General features: G+C 48.6%; 1 protein-coding gene across 8 annotated transcripts in view; it reads right to left on the bottom strand.

Moving 5' to 3' along the window:
* The window catches only part of MYO18A (myosin XVIIIA), a 154,594-nt gene that overhangs the window by 36,384 nt on the left and 92,659 nt on the right, over window positions 1-25,551 (bottom strand). For 4 of the 8 annotated variants that reach the window (XM_074189099.1, XM_074189100.1, XM_074189101.1 and 1 more), the window contains 16 exons: window positions 25,006-25,150; window positions 20,918-20,929; window positions 20,119-20,292; window positions 19,578-19,668; window positions 18,515-18,707; window positions 18,162-18,248; window positions 15,720-15,861; window positions 14,781-14,940; window positions 13,033-13,219; window positions 11,074-11,317; window positions 8,080-8,189; window positions 6,937-7,002; window positions 2,662-2,790; window positions 1,551-1,694; window positions 476-565; window positions 147-266 (listed from right to left, as the gene is read on the bottom strand). In XM_074189099.1, the coding sequence (XP_074045200.1) occupies window positions 147-266; window positions 476-565; window positions 1,551-1,694; window positions 2,662-2,790; window positions 6,937-7,002; window positions 8,080-8,189; window positions 11,074-11,317; window positions 13,033-13,219; window positions 14,781-14,940; window positions 15,720-15,861; window positions 18,162-18,248; window positions 18,515-18,707; window positions 19,578-19,668; window positions 20,119-20,292; window positions 20,918-20,929; window positions 25,006-25,150 (2,094 nt within the window). Of the gene's footprint in view, window positions 1-146; window positions 267-475; window positions 566-1,550; window positions 1,695-2,661; window positions 2,791-6,936; window positions 7,003-8,079; window positions 8,190-11,073; window positions 11,318-13,032; window positions 13,220-14,780; window positions 14,941-15,719; window positions 15,862-18,161; window positions 18,249-18,514; window positions 18,708-19,577; window positions 19,669-20,118; window positions 20,293-20,917; window positions 20,930-22,711; window positions 22,733-25,005; window positions 25,151-25,551 lie in introns of all 8 variants that reach the window. The other 4 variants (XM_074189103.1, XM_074189097.1, XM_074189098.1 and 1 more) reach the window with 2 other exon arrangements.

Consider the following 25,551-nt stretch of genomic DNA (forward strand, 5'->3'; position numbering starts at 1 on the left):
GGGGGTGCTCAGGAGAAGCCCTCTCTCCACCTGCCCCCACCCACTTGTGGACAGCCAACCCTCTGCTGGAATAGCTTTGTTCAAAACTGTGAATGGATGGCTAGGTGAGGGGTACAACATGCAGTTCCAATCCTGTTCCTCCTCACCTGCAGCTCCTTCATCTCCTTCTCCGCCCGGAGCCTCTCGGCCGCCTCGGCATCCAGGAGCTGGGAAGCTGACTCTCCAGTATTCCGCTCATCCGCCAACTCGGATGTCAGCTCTGAGATCTGGGGTGGGGGTGGAGGGGGAAGAGAAGAGTCATCCCCATTCAAGCTCCCACCTGGAGACTGGTACCGGAGCAACCACCACCCAGCAACGCCCCCTGGGATGTGAGGCTCCTCTCGGGTCACTGAGAGAGGCTTCCCCTGCCCCACCTGCCCGGCTAGTCTCTGCTATGGCCAGCAAAGCTGGCTAGAGGTCAAGGAGGCCCACTCACTCGCGTCTCTAGCCGGTCGCTATTGAGCCGAAGCTCATTCCGTTCCTTTTCCACCTTCTCGAGTTTACTCCGAAGCTGTTGAATTTCTTCCTAGAAGCAGAGAACTCAACAAGTCAGTGAGTGTGGCAATCATTGGGTTAGGCATCGGCCATACAAAGACAACGAAGCTGCAAGGGGGTTCTACTTTGTAGAAAGGGGGGCAGTTTGAGCCCTGGTCTTGAATTCTGGCACCAGAATCTGTCTCTTTGAGGATGCCATATATCTGAGTTCAGATCGTCTCTGTCACCTATATTGTTTAACCTTAAGCAAATCACTTCTCAGTTCCTCAGTTTCCCCCCTCTGTAAAATGATGGTGTGAGTGGACTAGATGACCTAGCTCTAAACTGATGATCCCAGATGGAAGTTGGGGAAATCCAAGAGTCAATGACTGTCAGTCTAGAGACCTATAACAGGAACTTTGGGGGACAAACCAAACTTGATCTAAAAAACAAACCAATACCTCAGTTTTGGACCTGAGGAGACTCAATGGACGTCTAGAAGCAGACAAGGGAATACCTCCCCCAGTCCCACACGGCCAGCCCACCTTCCCACTGGGATCCATGACCTAACTCTGCCCAACCACCAATTGGAAAAGCTGTGGACTGAGGGGACAAGCCCAGACTCGAGATGTCTGTTTGTTCCTGATAAGAGAGGCAGCCACAGTGAAAATCAACACGCCCCATTCAGTGGGTGGGCACCTTCTGCTTCATGTGGGCCGAGCCCTGGTCAGGGGAGTCCTCTACAGCAGCCCTGAACTCCCAAGAGCTGGCTCCTGAGCCTGTGGTGCAGCAGAGAAGATCCGAGTTCAAATCCTACCTGTAACTCTTACTATTGGGCAAGTCTCTAGTCCTTGGTTGGGACGACTATGGCTATGATTTGCTTATATTTGCTATGAAGGTTATGCCATTTTTTTTTTTTGGAGGGAAGAAATCAGAGGAAAAGAAAATAAATGCCTGCAGTTAATTGAAACAATAAAATGAATTTTAAAAGTGCAAGAGCGTCCTAAAATGAGGGGGTGAGATGCCCATTGACTCACGTCCTTGCCGCGGATCTGCTCCTCAGAGAGCTGCACCTCAACCAGAGGCCGCACAGCCGTGAAAAGCCGCCACCAGGGCCAGTCCTTCACCCCTTGGTTCTTTTTGATGTTCTTTTGCACACAGCGAATGGCCAGGTCTTGAATCTGGAATCACAGAAGCTCTCACTCGCCCTTTGCCTATTACCATCCCCGTGTTACAGGTAAGGAGCCTGGGGTTCCGAGAGGCTGACTGTCTTGCCCAAGGTCACACAGCTAGCAAGTGGGTTCAGATTCTGCCAGATACCAGATGACCTGGGGCAAGTTCCTGCATCTCCCAGGGCCTCAGTTTCCTTATCTGTCAAATGAGGGAGCTGGATTGGACAGCCCAGAAGCTTCTAGGACTTCCTGGGGTCTTTCCCATCTTGACTGCCCCTGGCTTGTGAGGTCTGACCCACCTGGGATAGAGTCCCACCCCTACCTATCCCTGGTCTGTTCTCATTACGATTCATTTCGGTTGCTTTATTAGCCACCTGGTTTTTTTCCTCCTGCTCTGGCCTGGATGTACCATAAAACCTAATCTTGCTGAAACACAAGAGGCCTTGGTGCCGGCTGCTTTATGGACGTGCTAATAGGAAAAGGAGCCGCTGACACAGCTCCTTAATCTTCATGGAAAGACCTGGGATCCAAAGCCCGACCCACCCGAGCCCCTAAGGCTCCCTTCTGCATAGGACCCCGCTACTTCCTCTTGGCAAGGAAGCCCCAAGGACTTGAGATGCCCTCTGATGCTCATTGTAGGGGGCTGCTGAAGCAGTGGCAAGACTAGTGGATTTGAGTCCAAAGGATCTGAGTTCGAATCCCATCCTGTCATTGAACCCACTTTCCATTTCTAGGACTATCCATGTCTGTAAGATGAGGGAGCTAGATGATATGATCCATGAGATCCCTTCCGATCTCAGTCTGCTAAGATGCCCATTCCCTTCCCCATTCCCTAAAGGAGTGCCCTGGCCCACTTCTTGCCCCAATGTCCTCTGCTCATTTCCTCTCAAGTTCTCACGGTCCCCCCTCTACACACAAATAACTGGAGCCAGCACAGCAGCCAGATCAAGGCAGGAGTCGACCACAGGGTTGGTACCTTTCTCTTCTGGAAGTGTTGGCGGGCCAAGTAACCCCGGCACGCTGCCTGGAAGAGCGTCAAATTTTTGCTGGTCTGCTCGTCCCTCTGCTCCTCCAATCGGGCCAAGGTGCCTGCCCGGAAAAATACCTGAGGGAAAGAGCAGCCAGATAAAGGGAGGAAGCTAAGCCTGGGTGGGTTGCAGAAACTGGGGGAGTCAGGGAAGGAGAGCAAGGAAAAAACAGAAGCAGAGCCCGGAGCATCTATAAACTGAGAGGCTCCCTCTAGGAGCAAGTATATGGGGGAGAACCAGAAATAAACTGGTGGGGAAGGTAGGGAATGGAGAAAAAAGGAAAGGACCAGGGTACACACAGTCCAAGAGGGTATGGGTGCCACTGAAGACCCATAGTTCTCAGGAAGGATGCAGTAGAGGTAAATGAAAAAGAGATGAGCCAAGGAGATGTCCCCTCTACAAAAGAAAAAACAGTGTTGGCTGAGGTCTGAAGAGGGGACATTTCCTACCCATTGTTCAGATAAAAATGCCACCCCCCCCAAGAAAGTTCGACCTCTGGCTTCCCACCTTTGAAGTCAAGATGCAAGGTCAAGGCTGGGGGTGCTGATTGCTGTGGAGCTAACCCAGGAGGGGACCCCAGCTCTTCCTTTCCCAGTGGCTACATTAGAATTCAGAGCCCTGCCTGGAATGGAACAGGGCTAAATAGGAAGAAGAGTAAGGAGAGAACAGAAGAGTCTAGCCTCTCCCCCGGCCCCACCTCTCCCCACTTAGTTTCATCTTCCCCAGCCTCCTCTTTCATGTGGTGACGCCCCTGCCCCCAGTCCCTCCCCACACCCAAGCTTCCTCTCTTTGGTGGTAAAGCCAGTGGGTGGGCGGAGGCTGGTCTAGGCAAGGGACCTGTCTTACAGGTTTGGGGCCGCAGGGTAGACGCAAGAGGCACCAGCCCAGCGGGCGCCCCCGCTGCCTGCCTCGCCCCTCACTCTATCACACTGGACCTGGCTAGAGTCACTACCTTCTTTATGGGGAGAGAATCAGCAAGGAAAAACCACTCCGTCAGAACCCTCTTGGTCCTTCAGGCTTCCAAATAAAGATACCTTGAAGTCTCTACAGTGAGGCCTGGGTCTGCCTTCAAGTCTGAAGCTGGGAATGTGGGTGATGCAGAGGGTGGTGAGTGGACAATATTTATCCCAATGACTTAGGAACTGACTTTCTCCATGAAGTCAGGCCTCCCCTGTAACTCTAGGTCGACAAGCAGCTGTCTATTTGCATTTCTTCTGTGTCTCATGCTTGTTGTCTACTCCATTAGAATGGTGGCTCCGTGAGGGAAGGGACTGTTCGATTCTGGCGTAATCAATCATTGAGAATCGATTGATTGATTCTTTTCTAAGTAAAGTCTGGGGGACAGCCTATCCCCAAGGTTTCCACCTCTCCATTTCCCCTGCCTCTCTATTCCTTCTTTTCCTGCTCTACCTATATAGAGTTAAGTTTTCAGCTGAGAAAATGTTGCTTCTGGAACATCCACCATAACCTCCCTCCCCAGGGCAGTTCAGATTCATAGCCAAAGTCGGTCCTCAGGCCCTTTTCTCTTCAAGTAGCACCCCTGGGACATTCTTTGGGGTGAAGCCCAGAAGAGACAGAGATTCTGCTCCCCAGGACTAGGCAGTCACACCTGGGCAGGGTGCCTAGATAACTTGAGAAGGCAAGGTGGGGATGGAGGGAGAGGAAGATAAAGAAGGAGGGAGGGAGGGGGAGGGAGGGGGAGGGAGAGAGGGAGAGAGAGAGAGAGAGAGAGAGAGAGAGAGAGAGAAATCCCTGAAGGAAAGAATTAATAAAGCAGTAAAGATCCCAAGTCTTAAAGTCAGGAATTTTAATAATGCCTGGTTAGAAAGGGGGGGCCAGAAGCCCTAAAACAGAACCCCTAAAACAGAAGATTTTGATTTGGAATCCATGAATTTAAAAAAATTTTGAACAACTACATTCCAATCTAATTAGTTTCCTTTGTAATTCTATGTATTTTATTTTATGCATTTAAAAATATTCTGGAAAGGGGTATGTAGGCTTTGTTAGATTGTCCAAGGGGTCTGGAAGCCCTTCCCTAGAGCAGCATGGAGACCATACATGTGATCTGATCACACACGTGGCACTGATGTTCTGCCTTCTAAGCCCATGCCCACTATGGCACAGAAGATCTCTGCCCACAGGAGGCACAGGAGGAAATTCTGAATCAAATTAGACCTTATATCACTCACCCTCAAATGACTAGAGCCCTGAAAATGCCAGCCCTGACCTCTCTTCTACCTGAGGACAAGAGTAGTTCCTGGGGTTTGTCTGTTGCACACCAAAAGTTAGGATGATTCAGAGTGGCACTGAGGCCCAGAAAATGGTCTAGAAGGGGGCCAGCCTGTGTAGATGCTGGGATGCTTTGGACAGGCTTGGAAACCTGGTACCTTCCCTGTAGAAGGTACCGCAGAAACATTCCCCCACCTCCTGCCAAGCCTCAGCTCTTAGCAAGCCTGCCCATTAGCCTCTTTGAGAAGAATCACCACTGAATAGGGCATGACCTACTTCAAGGAAAAACCAAATTATTTCAGCAAGATCCTTGGTGCCAAGAATACCGACGAACCCTAAGGAGGAAGGGAAAGAGGGAAGGAGAGCCAGCTAAGGGGGGAGAGAGGAGAGAGAACAGAAATGAATAAAGGGAGGCCAAGACAGAGGCACAAAACCAGAGACAATGAGAGTAATGAGCAAAAAAAGAACAATGAGAGAGAGAGAGACAGAATGAGAGCAATGTGACAGAGAGGGGAAGGAGAGAGAATAAGGCAGAAAAGCAGAAAGAAAAGACCGTAAAACAATGAAGACAGAAAGTGAAAGGGCCTGATACTGACATAAGTGTGTTTGTGTGTGTGTGTGTGTGTATGTGTGTGTGTGTGTGGTTTGCGCATGAGAGACAGAGAAGGACAGATAGGGAGGAAGGGGGAGATAGAGACAGTCAGAGGAAATCAGAGGGAGGAAGAGAGAGACACACACAGACAGATAGGAGGGGGAGAGAGAGAGAATAAAACAGTGGAATAGTGAGCAAGCCAAAGCCAGAAGAAGGACCCTTCCCTCCAGGCAAGCACATCTGCGCGCGTGCACACACACACACACACACACACACACCCATATAGACACATGCACACACAGAGACAGACATATACACACATGCAGAGATGGAGACACAGACACACAGAGACATACACAGACACACACAGACATAGATGGACACACACATACACAGAAAGACAGACACAGAGACACCAATATAGACATAGACACAAACAGACAGGCACAGATATAGACAGATACATAGACAGAAAGACAAAGACACGTAGACACCTAAGACACAGACACGTATACTCAGAAGCAGACAGACACACACAGACACACAGATACAGATGCAAACAGATACACAAAGACAGACACACATGCATACACACACCCTTCTTGCCAAGCTCTCTCATTACTATTCCCTTCAATGCCACTCTCCAGACAGACAAATCCCGGATGTCTTGGAGTTTCTTTCCCCAGGGCCCTAGGACAGGCACTTCTAGGCCCCTTTTCTTCCAGCTCCTGGCTTTTCTACCTCCTGCCCCCAGCCCCCGGACCACATACTTGGAGGACGATGGGCAGGTCAGTGCTGGGCAAGGGGCAGGCAGCTGGCTCTCTGATGAGGAGGGAAGGCGGCAGACTGGCACCCGGGGGCGGGTGTGCCCGGCCTTTTATCCAACACGTTCCATTCACATGAGGAATTCAGCCTGTGGGAAGGCGGCCGCACAGGCTTCTTCCTGTCCCGCCTGCTTGTGGGACCCCGGCAACCACGGTGCCCAGCCAGCTCAGGCAAAGAGGGCTTTGTCCTCCAGGGCCCCATGCTGTCACCCTCTTCCTTGTCCCGGTTCCCTTTTTCCTGAGCCCAGCCTCTCCACCATCTTCTGCCTCATTTCCTCAGCCCAGGCTGAAGGCTGTCTGGACCCGCTCTTCTGACCTCACAGACTATACTCAAGATACCAGATAATCCAGTTCTTCAGACCCAGACATCTGACAGTTAAGGAAGGAATCACCAGGGCAGGAGGCGAAAGCAGTTCCCAGGCATGACTGAGGATGGGGTCAGCAGCAGGGTGGAGGATGCTGCAGGAGAGGCAGGGTGGCCAAGAGGGAGGGCAAGAAAGGCTGGGGAGGACAGCAGTGGGGTGGGAGATGCTGCAGGAATGGTAGCACCTTCTCTGACTTCTAGGGGGTCAGCTTACCCGACTCAGGCCCATGTAGCAGCTGCTTTTTTCCAGATCCAAAGATTCCAATAATTCCTCCACAGCCTGGAAAGAAAGGGTGGGAGCAATCAGTATAGCCAGGTAGAGGCCTGACTGTGGGAAGCAGGGGGCTCTGCCAGCAGAGGAAGGTAGTGGGGAGAGGCCTATGAGAGTTTTAAGGGCAGTAAATTCCCTCCCCAGCCAAGGAGCTCCAGGCCCCCTGTCATTGTCATTTGGGAAGAATGAAGCTGGAAACCAACCTTCCTGGTAAGCCTGCCCCAACAGGCCTCCCAAGGCCGGAGAGTGGGCCAGGGGCACCCTGGAGGGCAGGAACTGACTTTTCCATTTTCCTGTATGTCCATCACTTAGTCCACTGACCAGCACATAGTAGGTACTTAGGGAATGACTGCGGATAGACTGATCAATGGATAGTATCATAGGACCCTAGCACTATAGCTGAAAGGGATTATGGAGACCACCTAGTCCATTTTATACCTCATTTTATAGAGGAGGAAACTGAGGCACAGAGGGCTTAAGGGAGAGGCAATAAGCATCAGAGGTAAGATTTGAACTTAGATTTGACTCCAGGATCAGATACAAGTATTTATTACACTCTTACCGTATGCTAGGTACCCTGCTTTCCCCTGACCCAGGCATCTGATCCCTTCCATGTGGCTGGTCACTTCAAGACCTTGAGCTCAAACTTATGGTTATGGGTCTTCCAGGTTCATCATCCCCAAAGGCCATTGTAAGAGACTCTGAATCAGCAGACTCCCTTCCTTAGATCTGGAGTCCTAACACCACTGGCCTGCTTACCACTGATGCTCAGGGCAGGCCTAGAGAGTCCAGTTATCAATTAACAGAACATTCAAGATATTGGTTCTGACTTGGGAGAGCCCAATCTACTCTTCAATGGTTCTCAATATCTCAAAGGAAAAGAGGCAGACCTCCCCACTCTACCTTCCAGAGTCAATGGTGCCTCTAGCCAAATGTTTAGCCTGCATCTTGGGCATCTAACCCCAAGTCTTTCCTAAAGACTCAGAATGAGCAGATAGGACCCTATCTCTTGGGGAGGAAAGTGGGTCCCAAGGTATCAGAGACACCCCTAAAGGAGACAAAGAAAGGATGGGGAGAACAACATACTCTCTTCTCATCCACAACAATGTAATTGCGTCCATGCTTCTTGGTGAGGTGGGGTGCCAAGATCTCAAAACGTCTTCGGAACTCAGAGAACACCATATGGTCAGGATAACCTAGATAGAAGAGAACAGGGGTCATATTGTCCTCAAGGTTCTGTTTGCCTGGAACCTACCAGAGAAGGAAAGACCAGGTGTGGAGGTGAAGAGCCTAGAGGGCAGGAAAGGTTCTTCACAGACCAGAGTGTCTAACCCCCACAATGGAGGCCCACAGAGGTGAAGAAGAGACTCATTCAAGGTCACAGAGGTATCAAATACAAGGGATGAGATTTGAATTCAGAATCAGGCCTTTGTAAGTTCTAGAAGAGTCCTCTGGAGCCACCACATCCAGCCCTTCATAAATATATGCACAAAACATAATGCTACTGATTCTACTGAAATATAGCTATTAAAAAATACATATATTTGGGGGGCAGCTAGGTGGCACAGTGGATAGAGCACTGACCCTGGAGTCAGGAGGACCTAAGTTCAAATATGACCCCAGATACTTAATTACCTAGCTGTGTGACCTTGGGCAAGTCACTTAACCTCATTGCCTAAATAAATTAAAAAATATATATAATAATACACATAATAAAACACACACACACACACACACACACATCATTGACCTAAGATTAAGCAGTAGGGGACCTAAGAGGAAGGGTGCTTATACTGCAGTAGGAAAGACTAAAAGCTAGAGATCAGGAAGGTCTTGCCAGCAGGCTTTGGGCATCTAGATGAGCCAACCAAAACAGGTTATAGAACACTGGTCCATTGGGGTCGATATTGACTTTCTCACTCCTTTTTAGGAGTAGAAGCAGTATAAACAGCAAGATGACCCCCTAAAAGTCATACTGGGGTCTCAAGGTCACCCAGTCAGGAACCTCCATTGGTTCTAACTTGAGAATGGTATTAGAGTGTGTTGCCCCTGGAGGAAATTGGACCCTGCAAGTGTGATGCCAACAGGAGGGCAGGGGTACAGGCAGGTGAGCTGCCCTGAAGCTCCCAACTGGCTCTGGGCACCTGTCCAATTTGAGAAAGAGGCTGATGCATGTGCCTGATAAGTGAAACAGGAGGCCAGGGTCCTCTGAGGGGCCAGGATGGAGCAAACTATTGATTGTATCTGAATTGCAATTAAATTGATGGGCTAGGAGAGCGGGTGCAGACGCTCGGCATCTTAATTAATCATCAGCACGATGGATGGTTCGCGAGGCCGGGGGGGAGGAGGGAGGCCCCCCTTTGCCGCCAGCCTCATCGACCTGCTTGTTTGAGTAAAGTACATTGATTTTGGTTCAGCACGGTAACAATCTGGTTTTGAAATAATAAACACCAACTCCATATCAAGACATGGGGACAGATCAATGATTTATTCAGAGCAGTAAAGGGAGTCCCTGTCTTGAGGCCCAGGCTGCTGAGAGAAGGGCTATGAATGGAATAGTGGAAAGACATACCCAGGCCTTCCTTAGCCCTGGAATGAGTGGGTTCAAATACCACTTGGAAAGTGACCTCAAACAAGTCCTATCACCTCCCTGGAGCTCGGATTCTCCTCTGCCAAGGAGGGACCTTGACCAGATGGTCCCTGAGATTCCTTCTACTTTACTACAGTTCTATGATGTCAGAAGGCTGCGGGTGACCTTGGCCCTGGGTTGTTTGGGACCTACTTGCCTGTGCCTGCTCAGACTTGAGCAAAGGCAAAAGGAAGTTATCTTGAACAAACAAAATGCCTTTCATTCCATTCTCTCTCCCGCCTCCCCACCGTCCCCCAATCCAAGGGATTGCCAAACAGGCCAGCATCCACCTGACCTTCCTTAAGAATTTTAATTATTGAGAGACAGGTCTTCTCCCTTATTCTCTGCTAGAATCTGACCCAATATCCCGTGACTTCAGGGATAATCCCAATCCACAGTATCCTAGCTGAGTCAACTAACATCATTGGAAATCCAGAGCAAAGTTTCTGAGTTTTGGAATGATGTTGGTCCTCTCTATACTGGGAGCGAGGGAAAGGAGATTCAGGAACATGGAACAGGGGTGATTGGAAGGAAGGAAAGAGGGCAATGAGGGAAGAGAGAAAAACAAATAGAGAGAGGGAGAAGTGGGGAAGAGAAAAATAATAAAATCTGGGAAAGAAGGAGAAAAGAAAGTAGGAGTATAAAGAAGGGGAAGGATGAGCTGAGAAAACAGAAGCCTTAAAGGAAGGAGGAAGAGAGGAAGCCGCAAGAGGTTCTACCAGGAACAGGATGTTGACAGTCAACCTCATGCTGATCCCCCACATCTCTATCTCCATGGTAGGTATCCCAGAGACCAATTCCTTTCTTTTTTTTTCTTTTGATTTTCGCAAGGCAATGGGGTCAAGTGACATGTCCAAGATCACACAGCTAAGTAATTAAGTATCTGAAACTATATTTGAACTCAGGTCCTCCTGCCTCCAGGACTGGGGCTCTTTCCAATTCCTTTCTAAATCTTTAACTCTTGGGGGGCAGCTAGGTGGTACAGTGGATAGAGCACTGGCCCTGGAGTCAGGAGGACCTAAATCTCTAACTCTTGAACCCCAAATCCTCTCGACAGGGGACCATCTGCCCTGACATTGAAATTTGCCGTTGGTCCTGATGCTTTTCCTGTTGAAATTTAAATACTATCTTACTATCATGAATGGACAAGGTAGGGATAAGGCATGAAAAAAGGAAGAAAGGACTAGCAGGGAGAAGAAGAAATGGAAGGGAAGAAAGAAGGGAAGGAAAAAAATGAGAAAGGTGGGATACTAGGAGGTGGGCAAAGAAAGGGAGAGAAATAGAGTTAGAACTTGGAAAGAGAGCAATAGGGAAGGGAGAGACTAGGAGAGGGAAGAAGAGAGTGACTCAAGGAAGGAAGGGTAGGGAAATAGAGGAAGGGGAAAAGCCAGGGGAAGGAGATTTCAGAGAGAGGAGATGAGAAAAGAACGGAGGACAAGAAAAGGTCTTACCTTGGCGATACATGCGAAGGGCATCCAGAAGACGAGAGCCACGGATCTGGGCCCGTAGCAAAGGTATATCCAGCGGCAGTAGGCCAGCCTCACAATGCTCCCCAGGAGGCAGGTCCAACTCACTGCTGCTGCTCACCCGTCGGGAAGAGGCCGAGCGGGGCTCACCTGCCCAGCCTTCTGCCACAGGCAGGAAGCAGTGAACAAAGTGCAATTTTGATTTCCTGATCGTGTCAATCAGGGCATCCTGCAGGAGAGAAGGAGAGAGGGTGATCCTCAGGCCTCACCTACCACAAAATCAACCTTCGCCCTTGTCCAGGAAAATCAATCAATAGTTATTCTATGAGCCAGGAAATGAAGACACAAAAAGAGGGTAAAGATAGTCCCTGCCCTCAGGAAACTTACAGTCTGATTGGGGAGGCAACATGCAAACAAATCTATATCCACTTAAATCATGAAGAACTGGGAACAAAGCAGGTTCCTATCACCTGGGGGATGGCTAAATAAATTGTTGTGCATGAAAATAATGGACCTATTACTGTTTTGTAAGAAATGATGACTGAAGAATTCAGAGAAGTTTGAAAGGACTAATTTGAACTAATATAGGATAAAACAAACAGCAACCATCCAATAATAGCAACCATGTAAACAGAAAGAAATAAAAAAATGCAATAGCACAATGTGTAGTGACTCTAAGGATAGACCTTGGCCCCCAGAAAAGAGTTGAGAAGATTCCTGTATTTGCAGAGAGGATGGACTATGGCTGTGGAATATGACATTTCCCGTCAGGCACAATGAATAGTTTTGCTGAACTGTTATATTTTTTTAATCTTTCTTTTAAAATCTTCCTTATATGGGATTGGCTCACTGGGTAGGAGAGGGCAAGAAATGTATAAGGAAGTATCTGGATATTTGGAAACAAACAACAACAAAAAAGAAATGAAAACAAGATTTAAAAACCCAATATATTATGATTTAAGGCCTGCAAAGCACTTTTATACCCGAGGTGGTAGGAAGGGTGGCTATGATTATGCTCCATTTTACAGATGAGGAAACTGAGGACTAGAAAGGTTGAGTGACTTGCCCCAGGACAGATGCCTAGGAAATATAACAGCAGGAAAATAATCTAAGTCTTTTCCCTCCTAGCCTGGTGTTCCAACCATGATACCGTGCTGCTGGTACCTTGCCATTAACTAGCCTTGCCCCCAGTTTGCTGGAAGACAGCAGAGCCTACCTCAGAAGGTAGCTATTAGGATATAGCTTCAATCAATTAATACCACATACAGTGTAGGAAATCCTAGGCTAGATACTTTAGATACAAAGACAAAAACGAAACAGTTCCTGCACTCAAGGATTCATAGACTAGCTAAATATATGATGCAAAGTATAAGCAAAGTTGTGGGGCATCTGGGGTTGAGGCAGGGTGAACATCAAGAAAGGTCTTATGGGAGGTATTATAGAGTCAGAGGTTCAAATCCTGATTCTGGGGCTCACTACATGTATGGCCTTGGGCAAGTCTCCCTGGGCCTCTATTTCTTCATCTGTAAAGGGAGGGCGTTTAACTAGATGGCCTCAAGGTCTCTTCCTTCTCAACTAAGTCCATGGAAATAGAAGGTGATATTTGAGCTGCACTTTGAAAGAAGTAGACATGAGAAGGAGTGCATTCCAGGCCATGCAGGCAGCCTGTGAAAAAAAGGCCTGAAAGTAGGAAACTGAGCATCTTGTGTGAAGACAGCAAGATGGCCACTTTGGTTGTACCATAGACCTCAAGTACAGAAGTTTGCATTTGATCCTGGGGCAAAAGGGAACCATAGGAAGATATACTGAGCTGGGGAGTGGCACAGTCACACTGGGGAACATCAAGCACTAGGATCCAGAAGGGAGTCTGATAGGGAAAAGGGAGGAAGAAGAGAGTGCCTCGAAGACTCTGGGGTCAAAGACAAAGCCTGAGGGTACACTCACCACTTGGAGCTTGATCTGGATACAGAGAGACTTCTTCTTGACAGCAGCCACACCAGTGGTGAAGGTCTTTCGCATGCTGGTGGCCCTTCGAAGTGCCAGCTGCGAACCCCCTTCCAGCCCTGCGATGGAGCCTGACAGCACCATGGCGCTGCCAGCCCGGCCCACAAACAGGTTACTGATGATCTTCCTAATAGGGGACAGGACAGAGGCCATCAGTTCGACTCAATGAGCATCAGCTGTCAAGCCTCAGGGCTCCAGTGCCAGGTACTACCAAAAGCATTGAGGAGATAAAGACCAAACCAAATTGGGAGAAAGCAGCATTCCCTGAGAAAAACATGTTCAATGTATTTCCAATAAAGAGCAATTTTGAGGATGGGGAGAATGCTAATATCTGGTCGAGGGATCAGAGAATTAGGAAATGCCTCATGGAGGAATGGTACTTGTCCTGGCCCTTAAAAAGAACAAGGGATTCTGAGAGGTGGAAGGGCAGAAAGAAAACATTCCAAGATACAGGGGAAGGTGCAAAGGCAGGAGATATAAAGTGATGTATGAGAAACAGCCACCACCACCACCAAGCCCTACACATACAGGACCAAATCATCTCTGCAACTGGGCATGGATGGATTGTGTAAACCAGATCCTGTATTTGTGGAGCACAGTATTCAGAGAACCATGAAGACCTGAAATCAAGTCCTGTCTCTGACACAGATGTCAGTGGGGATGCAGAGCAACTCACTTAACCTCTCAGTGCTTTAGGACTATATTCTACTGGACTATAAACTGCAGGGTGGTTGGATTTGTCGAGGGAATTTCTTCCCCAGGGAGATCTCTAAACTAGTGAAATGACTAGTGTAGTCCATCCCAAAACCCATCTGTTAGTAGTAGTCACATAATAGATCCAGTCCCAGGCACTTACTAGCTGTGTGACCCTGGGCAAATCACTTAATTCTGTTTGCTTCAATTTCCTCAATTATAAAAATGTATTGTTAAAAAAACCCACTACTTTCCAGAGTTGTAAAAATTAAATGAGTTCATTGTTAAGGACTTAACATAGTGACTGGCAGTAGGAGCTATAGAAATACTTATTCCCTACCCCCCCCCAAAAGAAATACTCATTCCCTTCCCCTCACTTTCTATCAGTTTTTTCATACCCTAGAGTATTCTTAACACTTTTGTAACATGGACCCTTAGGTATGGGAAGCCCTTGGACCCTTTGTCAGAATAATATTTCTAAATAAATGAAGGGAATATTACATTTCAGTAGAAGATTAGTGAAAATATAGATGTCATTTTTTTTTCTCTCCAAGAGGGCCCATGAATCCCCAGTTAAAAATTCTCAGCCTAAAGAAACTGTGTGGGATGGGAGAGGGGTGATGGTGCAACATCCCACCTTTGGGGACAGATTCAAATCTCAGACCCCTTGAGGTGTACCCCATGAGCAACCTCTAAACAGAGAATTTAAATTTCAAAGGCTTCCAGTGCAATCATCTGTGAATAGGCTAACAATGAAGCCTTCTGAATCATCTGTAGTTGGTGGTAGCTCCTCCAGCTGCCACTTGGGAGCCAACAAAGGCGACCCGCATTTATTAAGTGTTTATTGTATGCCAGACACTGAAGGAAGCAAAAATGACTCACCCCACTGACCTCTGGGGTACCCCATGGAGAAAGAAGCCCTGAGCAGGCTTCTCCATTGGACTTGAGCCTCTGGCCCAACTCGGAGACACTGGGGGTAAGGGGATGGCACTTACTTCTGCGAGTCCTGCAGAAGCCGAGGAGCATTCTGCATAGCTGGATTCTGTTTGGCATAGTTCCGCCAGCCTTCCACATTGTACTCCACCCAGTTGGTGTTGTGGCTGTGACCCAGGAGGAAGTGGTGAGGCTTGCTGCTTCGGAGGAGGGGACTCTGTCCTAGAGGGAAGCAAAAGAAGTGCTCAGGGACCACCTCTTAAGGTTGGGGGAAAGAATTCCCCAAGGGTGGCAAAAATTTGGAATTGGAGGGGATGTCCTTTACTGGCTGAACAAACATGCTTGTGATAAAATACAAGAAATGAAGAGCAGGATGACTTCAGAAAAATCTGGAAAGACTTAGATCAACTGATGCAAAAAGAAATGAGAAAAATGAGGAAAACACTATACACAGTAACAGCAAAATTGTAAGATAATCAAGTGTGAATGAATGAGCTATTCTCAGCAAGACAACTCTGAACGACTTATGATGAAAAATGTTATCTACCTCCACAGACTGATGGAGTCTGAATATAAATCCAAACATACTCTTTTTTTTTTTTTACTTTGTTTTGGGGGAGTTTTATTTTGGTCTATATTTTCTTTTATAACATGACTAATATGGAAATATGTTTTGTATGATTACACCTATATAACCTACATCAAATTGATTTCCTTCTCAATGAGGGAGGTGGAGATGGAGAAAGGGAGAAAATTTGGAACTCAACTTTAAAAACGAAAATAAAATACTAAATTTGTAAAAAAAAAAATAGAATTCTCCAAGGGACTGGGCTCAGAGACAAAATGCCCAAGGGCTTCAGGGTGGCACTACCCTGTAGGACACCCCTGGGGATCAAATTCCTACTTAACCAGAGGGAATGCTGGGCAAAACTAGGGAACTCATAATGGAGAATGAGGGAATTGGCCACACCTTGGAAGGTGTGAAGCGCTGCTCTACAAACCTTTCTTGTCACCATCCTGAGGGCCATAGTAAGAGAAAAGCCGCTCTAGCAGGGCCTCATCAGTGCCACCGGGAACCACTGCCTCTTCTTCCAACAGCCACAGAAGGCCCCGGGCCTCATCTGGCCGGGCCAGTGATCGCACCTGAAAGGAACATGGGCTCACATTACCTAGAATTACAAGAAACTGCCCAAGACGGGGTCTGAGAGAGGAAGGAGGAAGCCTGGTACAGGGGAAAGAGCATTGGCTCTGGGCCCTGGGTTCCATTCCCACCTCTGACACTGATGTAGCCCTGGGCAAATCACTTCCCTAGGCCTCAGTTAAATGAGGGGATTGAGCAAAAAGAGCTCTGATCTCAGTCTATGATATCTTTATGTCACTGAACCCTCAGTGAAGCAGACCTCAGCCTCTTCATCTACAAAATGAGAGACTAGACAACCTTTGAGCTCACTTCCAGCTCCGTATCTATAATCCTAACCACTTAACTTATTCAGGCCTCAGTTTCCTCATCTGTAAAATGAGGGAATTGAACTCAATGGCTGCTGAAGTCCTTGCCAGATCTGCTCTGGGATGGGATGAAAGGAACTCCTAGGCCTTCCCAATAAAAGACTGGACTCGTGTCTAGGTGCTTTATAATAAGTACCTCCTGATTAATTGACAAAGAATTTGATCCCCTTCTCTTCCTCCCTTCCCCCTTCCCATGGTCCCCAAATGAACTAGCTCTGAGGGGTCTTTTCCCTCAGCTCCCTGATTCTTCCCCTAGCTCTTTTTCCTCCCCTTTGCCCTGGCTGCTCACACCTTCTCCCTGTGCTGCCTGTGTCATTATCACTAAAAGGATAAAAGAGGGACCTTGGCAGAACAAGGCTGAGGCCTGATGGGTGATTAAGGTACCATGACGGATTGGGCTGGGCCTCAGGAATACAGGGCCAGTCCATTAGAATGATAAGTGGGTTCCTGGCTCTCCATGGCAAGCAGAAATCCTCAATTGGGGGAAGGGAGTTTGCCATGGACATGAAGCCATTGGAAGGCACCTTGATACTTGGTCCCCTCTGTAATCATGAGGGATGGCTTGAACCGGGACCCCAGCATCCTAATCTACTCCTGGGTCTCACTAACACTTTCAGGGACTATCTGGAGCTCTCCAGGTGTGTCTCAAAATTGGGATAAAGCCAGACAGACCCCCCCCAAACCACTGGGTTCACAGGACTGGGGTGATGGCAGCCATCTCCTGTCTCCACCCCCTGTTGCCAGAAAAACAAAGCCCTATCCCCAGGGGTGGGCCCACAAGAGGGTGATGGGCATCAAAGCTGGGGAAAGAAATTAGCAACCCAGCATCAATGACAATTTTCTAATGAACCATCTCACACAATTTGCCTAATTAAGGGCAAAGAGCAAGCACCAGGTGCTCATTAGAGCCAGCTGATCGACAAGGCTTTCTGGAGTCCTTGCCATGAGTGAAGGAATCAGAGAAGTCTCCTCAGTTTCATGCCAACCCATCTATCTCTGATCACAAAACCCTTTGATGATGGAAGACCTGATATTTCCCAGTTGGCTTAGTGGAAGTGCCCATCTAGAATCAAAATGCGCCCCTTTCCTGGGCAGGTTCTTCAGGCTAAAAGATTCTGTGCTTCTCTGGTGTCTGATCATGACTCCAACCACAAGGGCCTCCAGTCCCTCCAGGGAAGGGCAAATCTCTCTCTCTAGACTCCATTTCCAGATCATGTCCTCTCAAAACAGTCAAGAGGGTCTGACCGTGGATGACAAGCTGGACCCCTGTCCCTTGGACTGTCCTCTTGCCACACAGAGGTAGAAGGTTTAGGACTCCAGTGTCTAGAGTTGAAAGGAACCTTAGAGAGTGCAGATGCCTAAATGGACTAATACATACAAATTAGCCTGGGAGTCAGAAAGACCTGAATTCAAATCCCGCTCAGATACCTACTACCTAGGTGACCCAGAGCAGGTCACATTACATCTCTGTACCTTTGTCTCCTCTGTAAAATGGAAATAATGATAGGACCTACCTCCTTCCTTGATTTGAGGCTCAAACAAAACCATATATGTGATATAAATGCTCATTTTTATTATATTATTATCTAATCCAACTGCCACATCATACAGATAAGGAAACTAAGGTCCCGGGAAGAGTTATAACTTGCTAAGGGAGTAAGTAGCCAGGCTGAAATTTGAACCCAGGGCCTCTGATACAAGAACTGGCACCCTGGTCTTTGAACCACATTGTGTCTGCTCAAGGTCATAGACCTAGAACTGGAAAGGAACTCAAGAACCCAACTAGTCCTAGACCTCCCATTTTACAGATAAGGAAACTGAAGCAGATGTTTGCTGAATTGAACTTTCAGTAAAGGAAAGAAAGGAAAGGAAAGGAAAGGAAGAAGAGAAATGAAGATCTGGAAGGCAAGAGCCAGCCCCATCCCTGCAATGCTTACCAAAGCTTGGTGGGATGCTTGGTCCACAATAGCTACAGAGTCCAATGTACCAGGCTCCATGTCATCGAATGCCAACTCGATGTTCTCCTAGGAAGGATGACAACATCAGTGGTGAGTGACAGAGCAAACAACAGGTCCAGGTATACTGGCCTATTTTAGCAATAGAAGCACTAAAGGGGAATGGGATTCCAGCATACAAGGGGTTAAGAATTGATTGACCATAAGAGTTAGAAAAAGGTCTTACCACAGGGTCAAAGGGGAATTTCTATTTTCATCTATAAACACCTTCACCCATGCCCCCCACATTGGGTCTTGGATTTGCCTCTTCAGGGGTCCCAGGGCTTGGTCCCTACCTCCTTGTATCTCTCTAGCTCCTGCACAAAGGTTCTCTCATGGAAGAGAGTCTGCAGTCGGTCCTGAGTATAATTATGGCACAGTTCTTCAAAGGAGGCCCCTCGTGTCGAGCCCCCCAGGTCTGGATTTTGGAAGCCAGGGGTGTCCACAATCATCATAGAGCACAGGGAATTCTGGCTGGACTTGAGGGCCCTTCAGGGAGGACAGGAGTCAAAGCATTAGTTGTACAAATGCATAAAATAGAACATGGATGACAAAGCAAACCAGTTACATCAAATATGATTATCCAGATGTTATAAAGAAAAAACAAATTCATGAACCCCAGGTGAAGAACCCAGATCAAATCTAATGCTCACCTAAGAATTGGGTCCTAAGGTCTTAGAGCTAGAGGGGACCCCAGAGATCATTGAATCATACAGTTGGGACTGGAGGAGACCCTGGAAGCCATTGGGTCATAGGATCATAAAGTTATAGCTGGAGGGGACCCTGGAGGTCATTGGGTTATAAGGTCATAGAGGGCACCCTGGAACTTACTGGGTTCTTAGAGTCAAAGCTGGAGGGGATCCTAGAGGTTACTGGTTCTAGAGTCAGAGGTAGAAAGGACCCTGGGGGTTACTGGGTTCTTGAGTCAGAGATAGAGGGGACCCTGGAAGTTATTGGGTCATAGACTTCAAACTGGAGGGGACCCTGGAGGTCATTGGGTCATAGATTTTGAACTGGAAGGGACCCTAGAGCTCACTGGGTCATAGAATCTGAGCTGGAGGGGACCCTGGAAGTCACTGAGTCATACATAGACTTCCAATTTGAGGGGACCTTGGAAGTCACTGGGTCATAGGTCAGAGCTGGAGGGGACCCTGGAGGTCTTCAAGTCCTACTCTACATTTGACTGATGACACAACAAAAGCCTGGTCACTCATGCCAGTGCCCCCCATGACCACACGTCTCGGTTCAGGCACTAGACTGCCACCCTCTGCTGGTGAAAGGGATGCACTGCACTGCGGGGAAGGCATCAGGTGGGGGTTTGGAACCATCTGCCCAACAGCTGGGGAGCCAGGCCCATACCTGTTCACCAAGGAGACCAGGAGAGTGAAGAGCTCAGAGTAGAGACCCGCGGCCATGCCTTCCACACACTCGAGGGCGCTCAGCTTGGAGCCTGTGGGGAAATCCGTGGGCTGTGGTTTCTTCCAGCACTGGGAGGGCCTGGCTTGCCAGGGGCTCGGGCACAGTCCCTGCCCCTCCCCAGGCCTGAGTCCTGGCCAGATGGATTAGCTGAGTGCCTACACCAGGTCTTTTAGAGAGGAAGGAATTAGCTCACATTGATTTCCCTAACGAAGATGACGATGAGAACCAAGCATCACCTACGTCCAGTGTTTTATGGTTTACAAGTCCTTTGTGGAGGTCATGTCATCTGAGCCTCCCAGAGACTTCCTGGCTCAGTGGTGTCTGATCAGTTTGGAACAAGAACTATGACAGCAAGGAAGCAGACTCACTATACAACGCTGCCTCTTTCCCAGGATTATAACCCCATTCTAGAGATGAGAAAATTGACCTTGCCTACAGCAGCACAACTGACAGCATAGTTGGGAAGTGGGGCCAACCATACCTGGGGTATCCCCTGAGCTGTTCTCCTCAGGGCCCTGGCGGAAGGAGGTGGAGCGCTGCAGGGAGCCCTTGGGTTGGTGTTTGAAGATGGCAGATGAAAGTTCTTCCAGGCTACAGCCCAGCAGATAGGCCGCCTTCTGAGCCCACTCATGGCGGGCAAATTGCTTGCGCCCAGCTGCCAAAAGGAGCAGAGGAGATCTTAGGAGAGTTTCCTCTCACCCTCTGGTGACCAGGGGTCCTGTGGCCTTCGTCACTCAAGGGGTGAGGCCCTGAAGCTCAGTAGGGCCGCAGCTTCTGATGACCTATGGTCACATGTCAGGGATGCCCCTGGGGAGCTTAGATGGCCTGAGGCTCCCCAAGGTTCCTTATTCCTGCCCCCCAGAGGTAAGGGTGACAGAAATGAGGCAGGCACAAAAGAAGGTGACTGCCTCCCACCGAGGCAGGACATCACACCTACACCGCCCAATCCCCCAGGTGCTCAGTCTCAGCCAATCTTCAAGCCCCCTCCAAAGACAGGCATGGCCCCAGAGCTGCCTGCCTGGAGAATGGGGGGGGGGGAGTTCAGGGTAGGATGCCTGTTTCTGTCAGTGCCTGGGGGGGATGTCTCCCCTTTTCCTACTTTCCCCCCCACTCAGTGGCACCTAAGCAGCTGCTGGGGGAGAGTGTGGAAGGAGGCCTGGAGTGTGCACCCCCACCACCCAGAGAGAGCTGCGGGGGAGCGGCCCACGCAGACACACGTCTCAGTCAACATGTGGCTAATCACGGTAATTAAGGAAAGCTAACAAGAAACAAGGTTTTACCTTCAGCAGCTTCTGTAAGGCAAAGGGCCAGCATGCAGCATGCAAAGAAAAACAGTTTGTTAGCAAACAAAATCATAAACACAGCCCGGCGGGAGAGGGCGGGTGGTGGAGGAGGGGAAGGGGACACCTAGGAAGCAGGTCTGAGCCCACACACACACACACACACACACACGCTCTGAAATTCTAGCAGACATCTATCTGTACCCCCAGGAGATATACAACCCAGAAAATCAGGGACAGTAACAGATAAAGCAATACACACAGACACACAGAAACGCCCACCAAGCCACAGGCTCGGGGAGCCTCCCCAGCCTCAAATGCACAGAAGTTGTCTCAAAGACAAACATGCTCTGAAATTCTATCCATTACCTATCGCACCTGGAGGAGATATACAACCCAGAAAATCAAGGGACAGTGACAGATACGGCAACACACACACACACACACACACGCACACGCACACGCACACGCACACGCACACGCACACACACACCCTCCAGGACTGTCCCTGGGGACACCTGTGTTCACAAGTGTTCACACCCACACACTTCAGAGATAGCATTTTCAAGTCAGGCACAGACCCCCTTTTTCTATCTGGACCCACAAAAGGGACTAGCCCTGAGCCAGATCCCCCAGCCAGGCATCCCCTACAGCCTTCTTTATAGGTCAACAGTCTTCCTGCCCAAAAAGAAAGGGGTCCAGGAGGAATGTTTAGACCTAGCAGCCAGTCTCCCTGTTCAAGATGGGAAAGGGGCTGTCCAAGGTCCTAAATCCCCCAAATGGGGCTTCATTGAAGCAAGCTCCAGAAGGCCAGCTGGGGCCTCCCCCACCTCCTCTTTTCAGAAACTCCCAGGCCCCTCCCACCCCAGAATCTACGACCTCTTCTCCCAACCCTCCAAACCAATCAATCTCAGTCATGCCTTAATCTCCAAGCAAAAAGGTGGAAAGCTGCAGCCCCGCCACCTGCTGCCCCCTCATGGCCACTACCCCATCATGCAAGAGAGAGAGAGAGAGAGAGAGAGAGAGAGAGACAGAGAGAGAGACACAGACAGACAGAGAGAAGAGGAGAGAGGAAAAAGAAGAGAGGAAGACAGAGAAAAGAGAGAGACATAGAGATAAGAGAAGAGGGACAGAGAGACAGAGACAGAAACAGGAGAGAGAAGAGAGAAGAGGAGAGAGGAAAAAGAAGAGAGGAAGACAGAGAAAAGAGACATAGAGATAAGAGAAGAGGGGGAGACAGAGACAGAGGGAGAGAGAGAGAGAGAGACAGAGACAGAAGCAGGAGAGAGAAGAGGAGAGAGGAAAAAGAAGAGAGGAAAACAGAAAAGAGAGACAGAGATAAGAGAAGAGGGACAGAGAGAGAGAGAGAGAGAGAGAGAGAGAGGGGAGAGAGAGAGAGAGATTCTAAAGAAGGGAGACTTAGGGAAAGCCGGCCTGTGGCTTCTAGGAGCTAAAGGAGGGGCAAGTCCATCATATCTGGACCATAAGAAATAGCACAGCTCCATGAGCTGAGTCAAGAGGAGCAGGCCTTGAGCCCTGGCTAGCACAGATAGAACTGCCCTGGGCCCCGTTGTAGGCCCATTACCCAAGGTCCCCTGACTGCTTGGATTAATCCCAACTCTGCACCTCCTGCCCAGGCCGGCTTCCTTTTCAACCCCACTGAGCCAGACAAATCCCAGCACCCTAGAGTGAGAGCAGAGGGAACACCACAGAGGGAGCCCCATTTACCCCAGGAGTGGGGGGGAGGGGAAGCACCATTCACCCCCAATAGGGAGGGTTACCGGGCTTAGTTACCAGATAGTTCCTCAAGGGGTGCTGTGTGGAAGGGAATAGGAATGAGTTATTCATTTGGCGTGAGGGGGGTCCCTAAGTTCCCTTTCTTCTGCCTCATATCTCATGCTGTCTATGACATTAATCTCTCCTGGTCTTCTTCCTACCTCTCTGACCACTTCTTAGTTGCCTTTGTTGGCTCTTCATCTATGTCATGCCTACTAACTGTGGGTGTCCCAGAGGGTTCTGTCCTGGGTCCTCCCCCTTTCCCTTTATACAATTCCCATGAATTTAATGACCATCTCCATCCTGATGATTCTCAAATCCACTTAATTCATCCCTGATTTCTAAACTCCAACTATCTTTCAGACATCTTGAACTAGATATCAGTAGACATCTCACTATATCCAAAACTGAATTCATCTTTCCCACCAAACCTGCATTTCTTTCTCATTTGCCTGCCACTTTTGAGGTATCACCATCCTCCCAGCCACCCAGGCTGACAACCTAGGTAGCATCCTCTGCTCCTTACTTTTTCATCACCCTCTTTTGCTCCCATATCCAGTCGGATGACAAGGCCTGTTTATTTTCTTTCTACTTTCTTTCTTTCTACTAACATTGTTACCCACTTAGGGAAGGCCTTCATCACTCCAAATCTGAACTACTGCAGAAGCTGGCTGGTGGGTCTCTCTGCCTCAAGTCTCTCCCTGTTCTTGTCTACCTTTCACTCAACTGTCAAACCAATCTTCCTAAAGCTTATGTCTGACCATGTTACCCCTTACTCAGTAAATACCAGTGGCTCTCAGTCACCTCCAGGATCAATTATAAAATCCTCCATTTGGCATTCAGAGCCTTTCATGACCTCCCTGCCCACTAATCTTTTTAGTACCTCCCATTTCCACCAGATCCTTGGCAATCCAGTGACTCGGCCTCCCTGGCTTTCTCCAAGTCCCAGCTCAAATCCCTCTTTCCACAAGAAGCTTTTCCTGATCCCCCATAATTCTGGTGGGTATCTCCAAGCCTGCTCATCTCTAGCTTGTCCATACATAGTTGTCTGCTCTCTACTTGATTAGACAGTAAGCTCTCATATCGCTGCCACTCAGCACACTACCAAGTTCACAGGAGCCACTTAATGAATATTCACTGATCAATTGACCCTGTGTCCAAGAGGAGGACTTGGAGTTTCAGCCGAAGAGCCCGAGTTACTGACTACAGTCACGCTTCCCTGGATCAAAGCGGTTTGCAGATGTAGAGCTAGAAGGTAGCTTCCAAATCCCTCATTTACAGATAAGCAAACTGAGGTGCAAAAAGTTAAAATCACAGTGTCCTAGGCTTAGAGCTAGAGGGGAACCCTGGAGGTTCTCTCTCCTTTTACAGATAGGAAAGTGAAGTCCACAGAAATGTTAAGTGACTTGTCCAGGGTCACACATCTAGTTAGGTGCTACCTCCAGGAAAATGACTGTGGTTTATTAATTCATCTCCTTGTGGTTGGACATAAGTCATTTTGAGCTTAGCCAGACTAAAGCCAAGAGGACTACTCCAGTCTCTATGACCTTCCAGGGGCTGTGTCTTGCTGGTTGATATTTTAAGAGCAACCACTATGGTGAGGTATCAGAGCAGGGCTCCTGTAAAGATTGTAGCCAGTCATGTCCCAATGGAAAAGACTATCCCATTTTGGAACAGAGATATGGTCATCTGGTGGTGATGTAGGCCCTAGGGCCAGAATCTCCCAGTGAATAAGTGCCTTAGTGTCTCAGAGGATTCTTAGGAGGTAAGACCATTAATGTACCAGAGGTGGGATGAGAGAAGAGCTCCCAACAGGAGCTCCCAAGTTTGATTCAGGATGTCTAGATGTCTCATAGGTTCTTAGATTTAAAATTGTAAGGGATCTGAAAGGTCAGCAAACCCAAGCCCCTTACTTAACAGATAACAGAGGCCAGAGAGGTAGAGACAGGAGAGATTTCAGAGGACATCTAACTCCACCCCTCATTTTATTTGTTTATTTATTTAATTTTTTTTTTGTTTTTTGCAAGGCAATGGGGTTAAGTGACTTGCCCAAGGCCACACAGCTACGTAATTATTAAGTGTCCAAGGCTGGATTTGAACTCAGGTACTCCTGATTCCAGGGCTGGTGCTCTATCCACTGCGCCACCTAGCTTAGCTGCCCCCATCCCTCATTTTACAGGTGAGGACACCAAGTCCAAGAGAAGGGATTTGCCCAGGATCACACAGTGAGTGTCGGGCCTGGGTTTTATGACTGAGTTCACCTCTTTGTCTTACAGTTCTCCCATATGAACAAGATCAGCTTTGTCATTTACCTTTGGTGGCACCTGCAGCCCCCAGGTGGTAGATAGCAGCCAAGATGAACCAACAGGCCTTCTGCTCATCAGGGGAAATGCCCAAAACCTTCATGGCAGCCTGCAGCTTACTGAACTGCTGAGCTGCCTTCTGCTTCTCCTCAGGCTGTAGGGAATGACCAGACTTGTTGGTATCAGGGCCATGGTAATGCAGAATGTAAGATGCCTTCCTCACCAAAGCATGGCAAGGGAGACCCCCATTACCACCCCACCCCCTGCCCTGGAAGAATCCAAGCCCAAGCATATAATTTGAAGGGGACAGGAAGGCCAGTGACTGCTGGAACCCTCTGAAGACAAGTTTAGAACAGAGCAGCTCTATTGGGCAGGATCCCCAAGTGATTTCTAGGCAGGACCCCCTCATTTTACAGATGAAGAAACCAGAAGTCCCAGAAAAATCAAAGTGAATTGACCAGAATAGGTTTAAAGCTGCAAAAGACTCCAGAGGTCATCAAATATGACTCCTGCATGCCTAACCAGGGAAGCTCACTCAAAACACTGCCACATGAG

The sequence above is a fragment of the Macrotis lagotis genome, chromosome 5 (genome assembly GCF_037893015.1).
Source record: "Macrotis lagotis isolate mMagLag1 chromosome 5, bilby.v1.9.chrom.fasta, whole genome shotgun sequence".
NCBI lineage: Eukaryota > Metazoa > Chordata > Mammalia > Peramelemorphia > Peramelidae > Macrotis > Macrotis lagotis.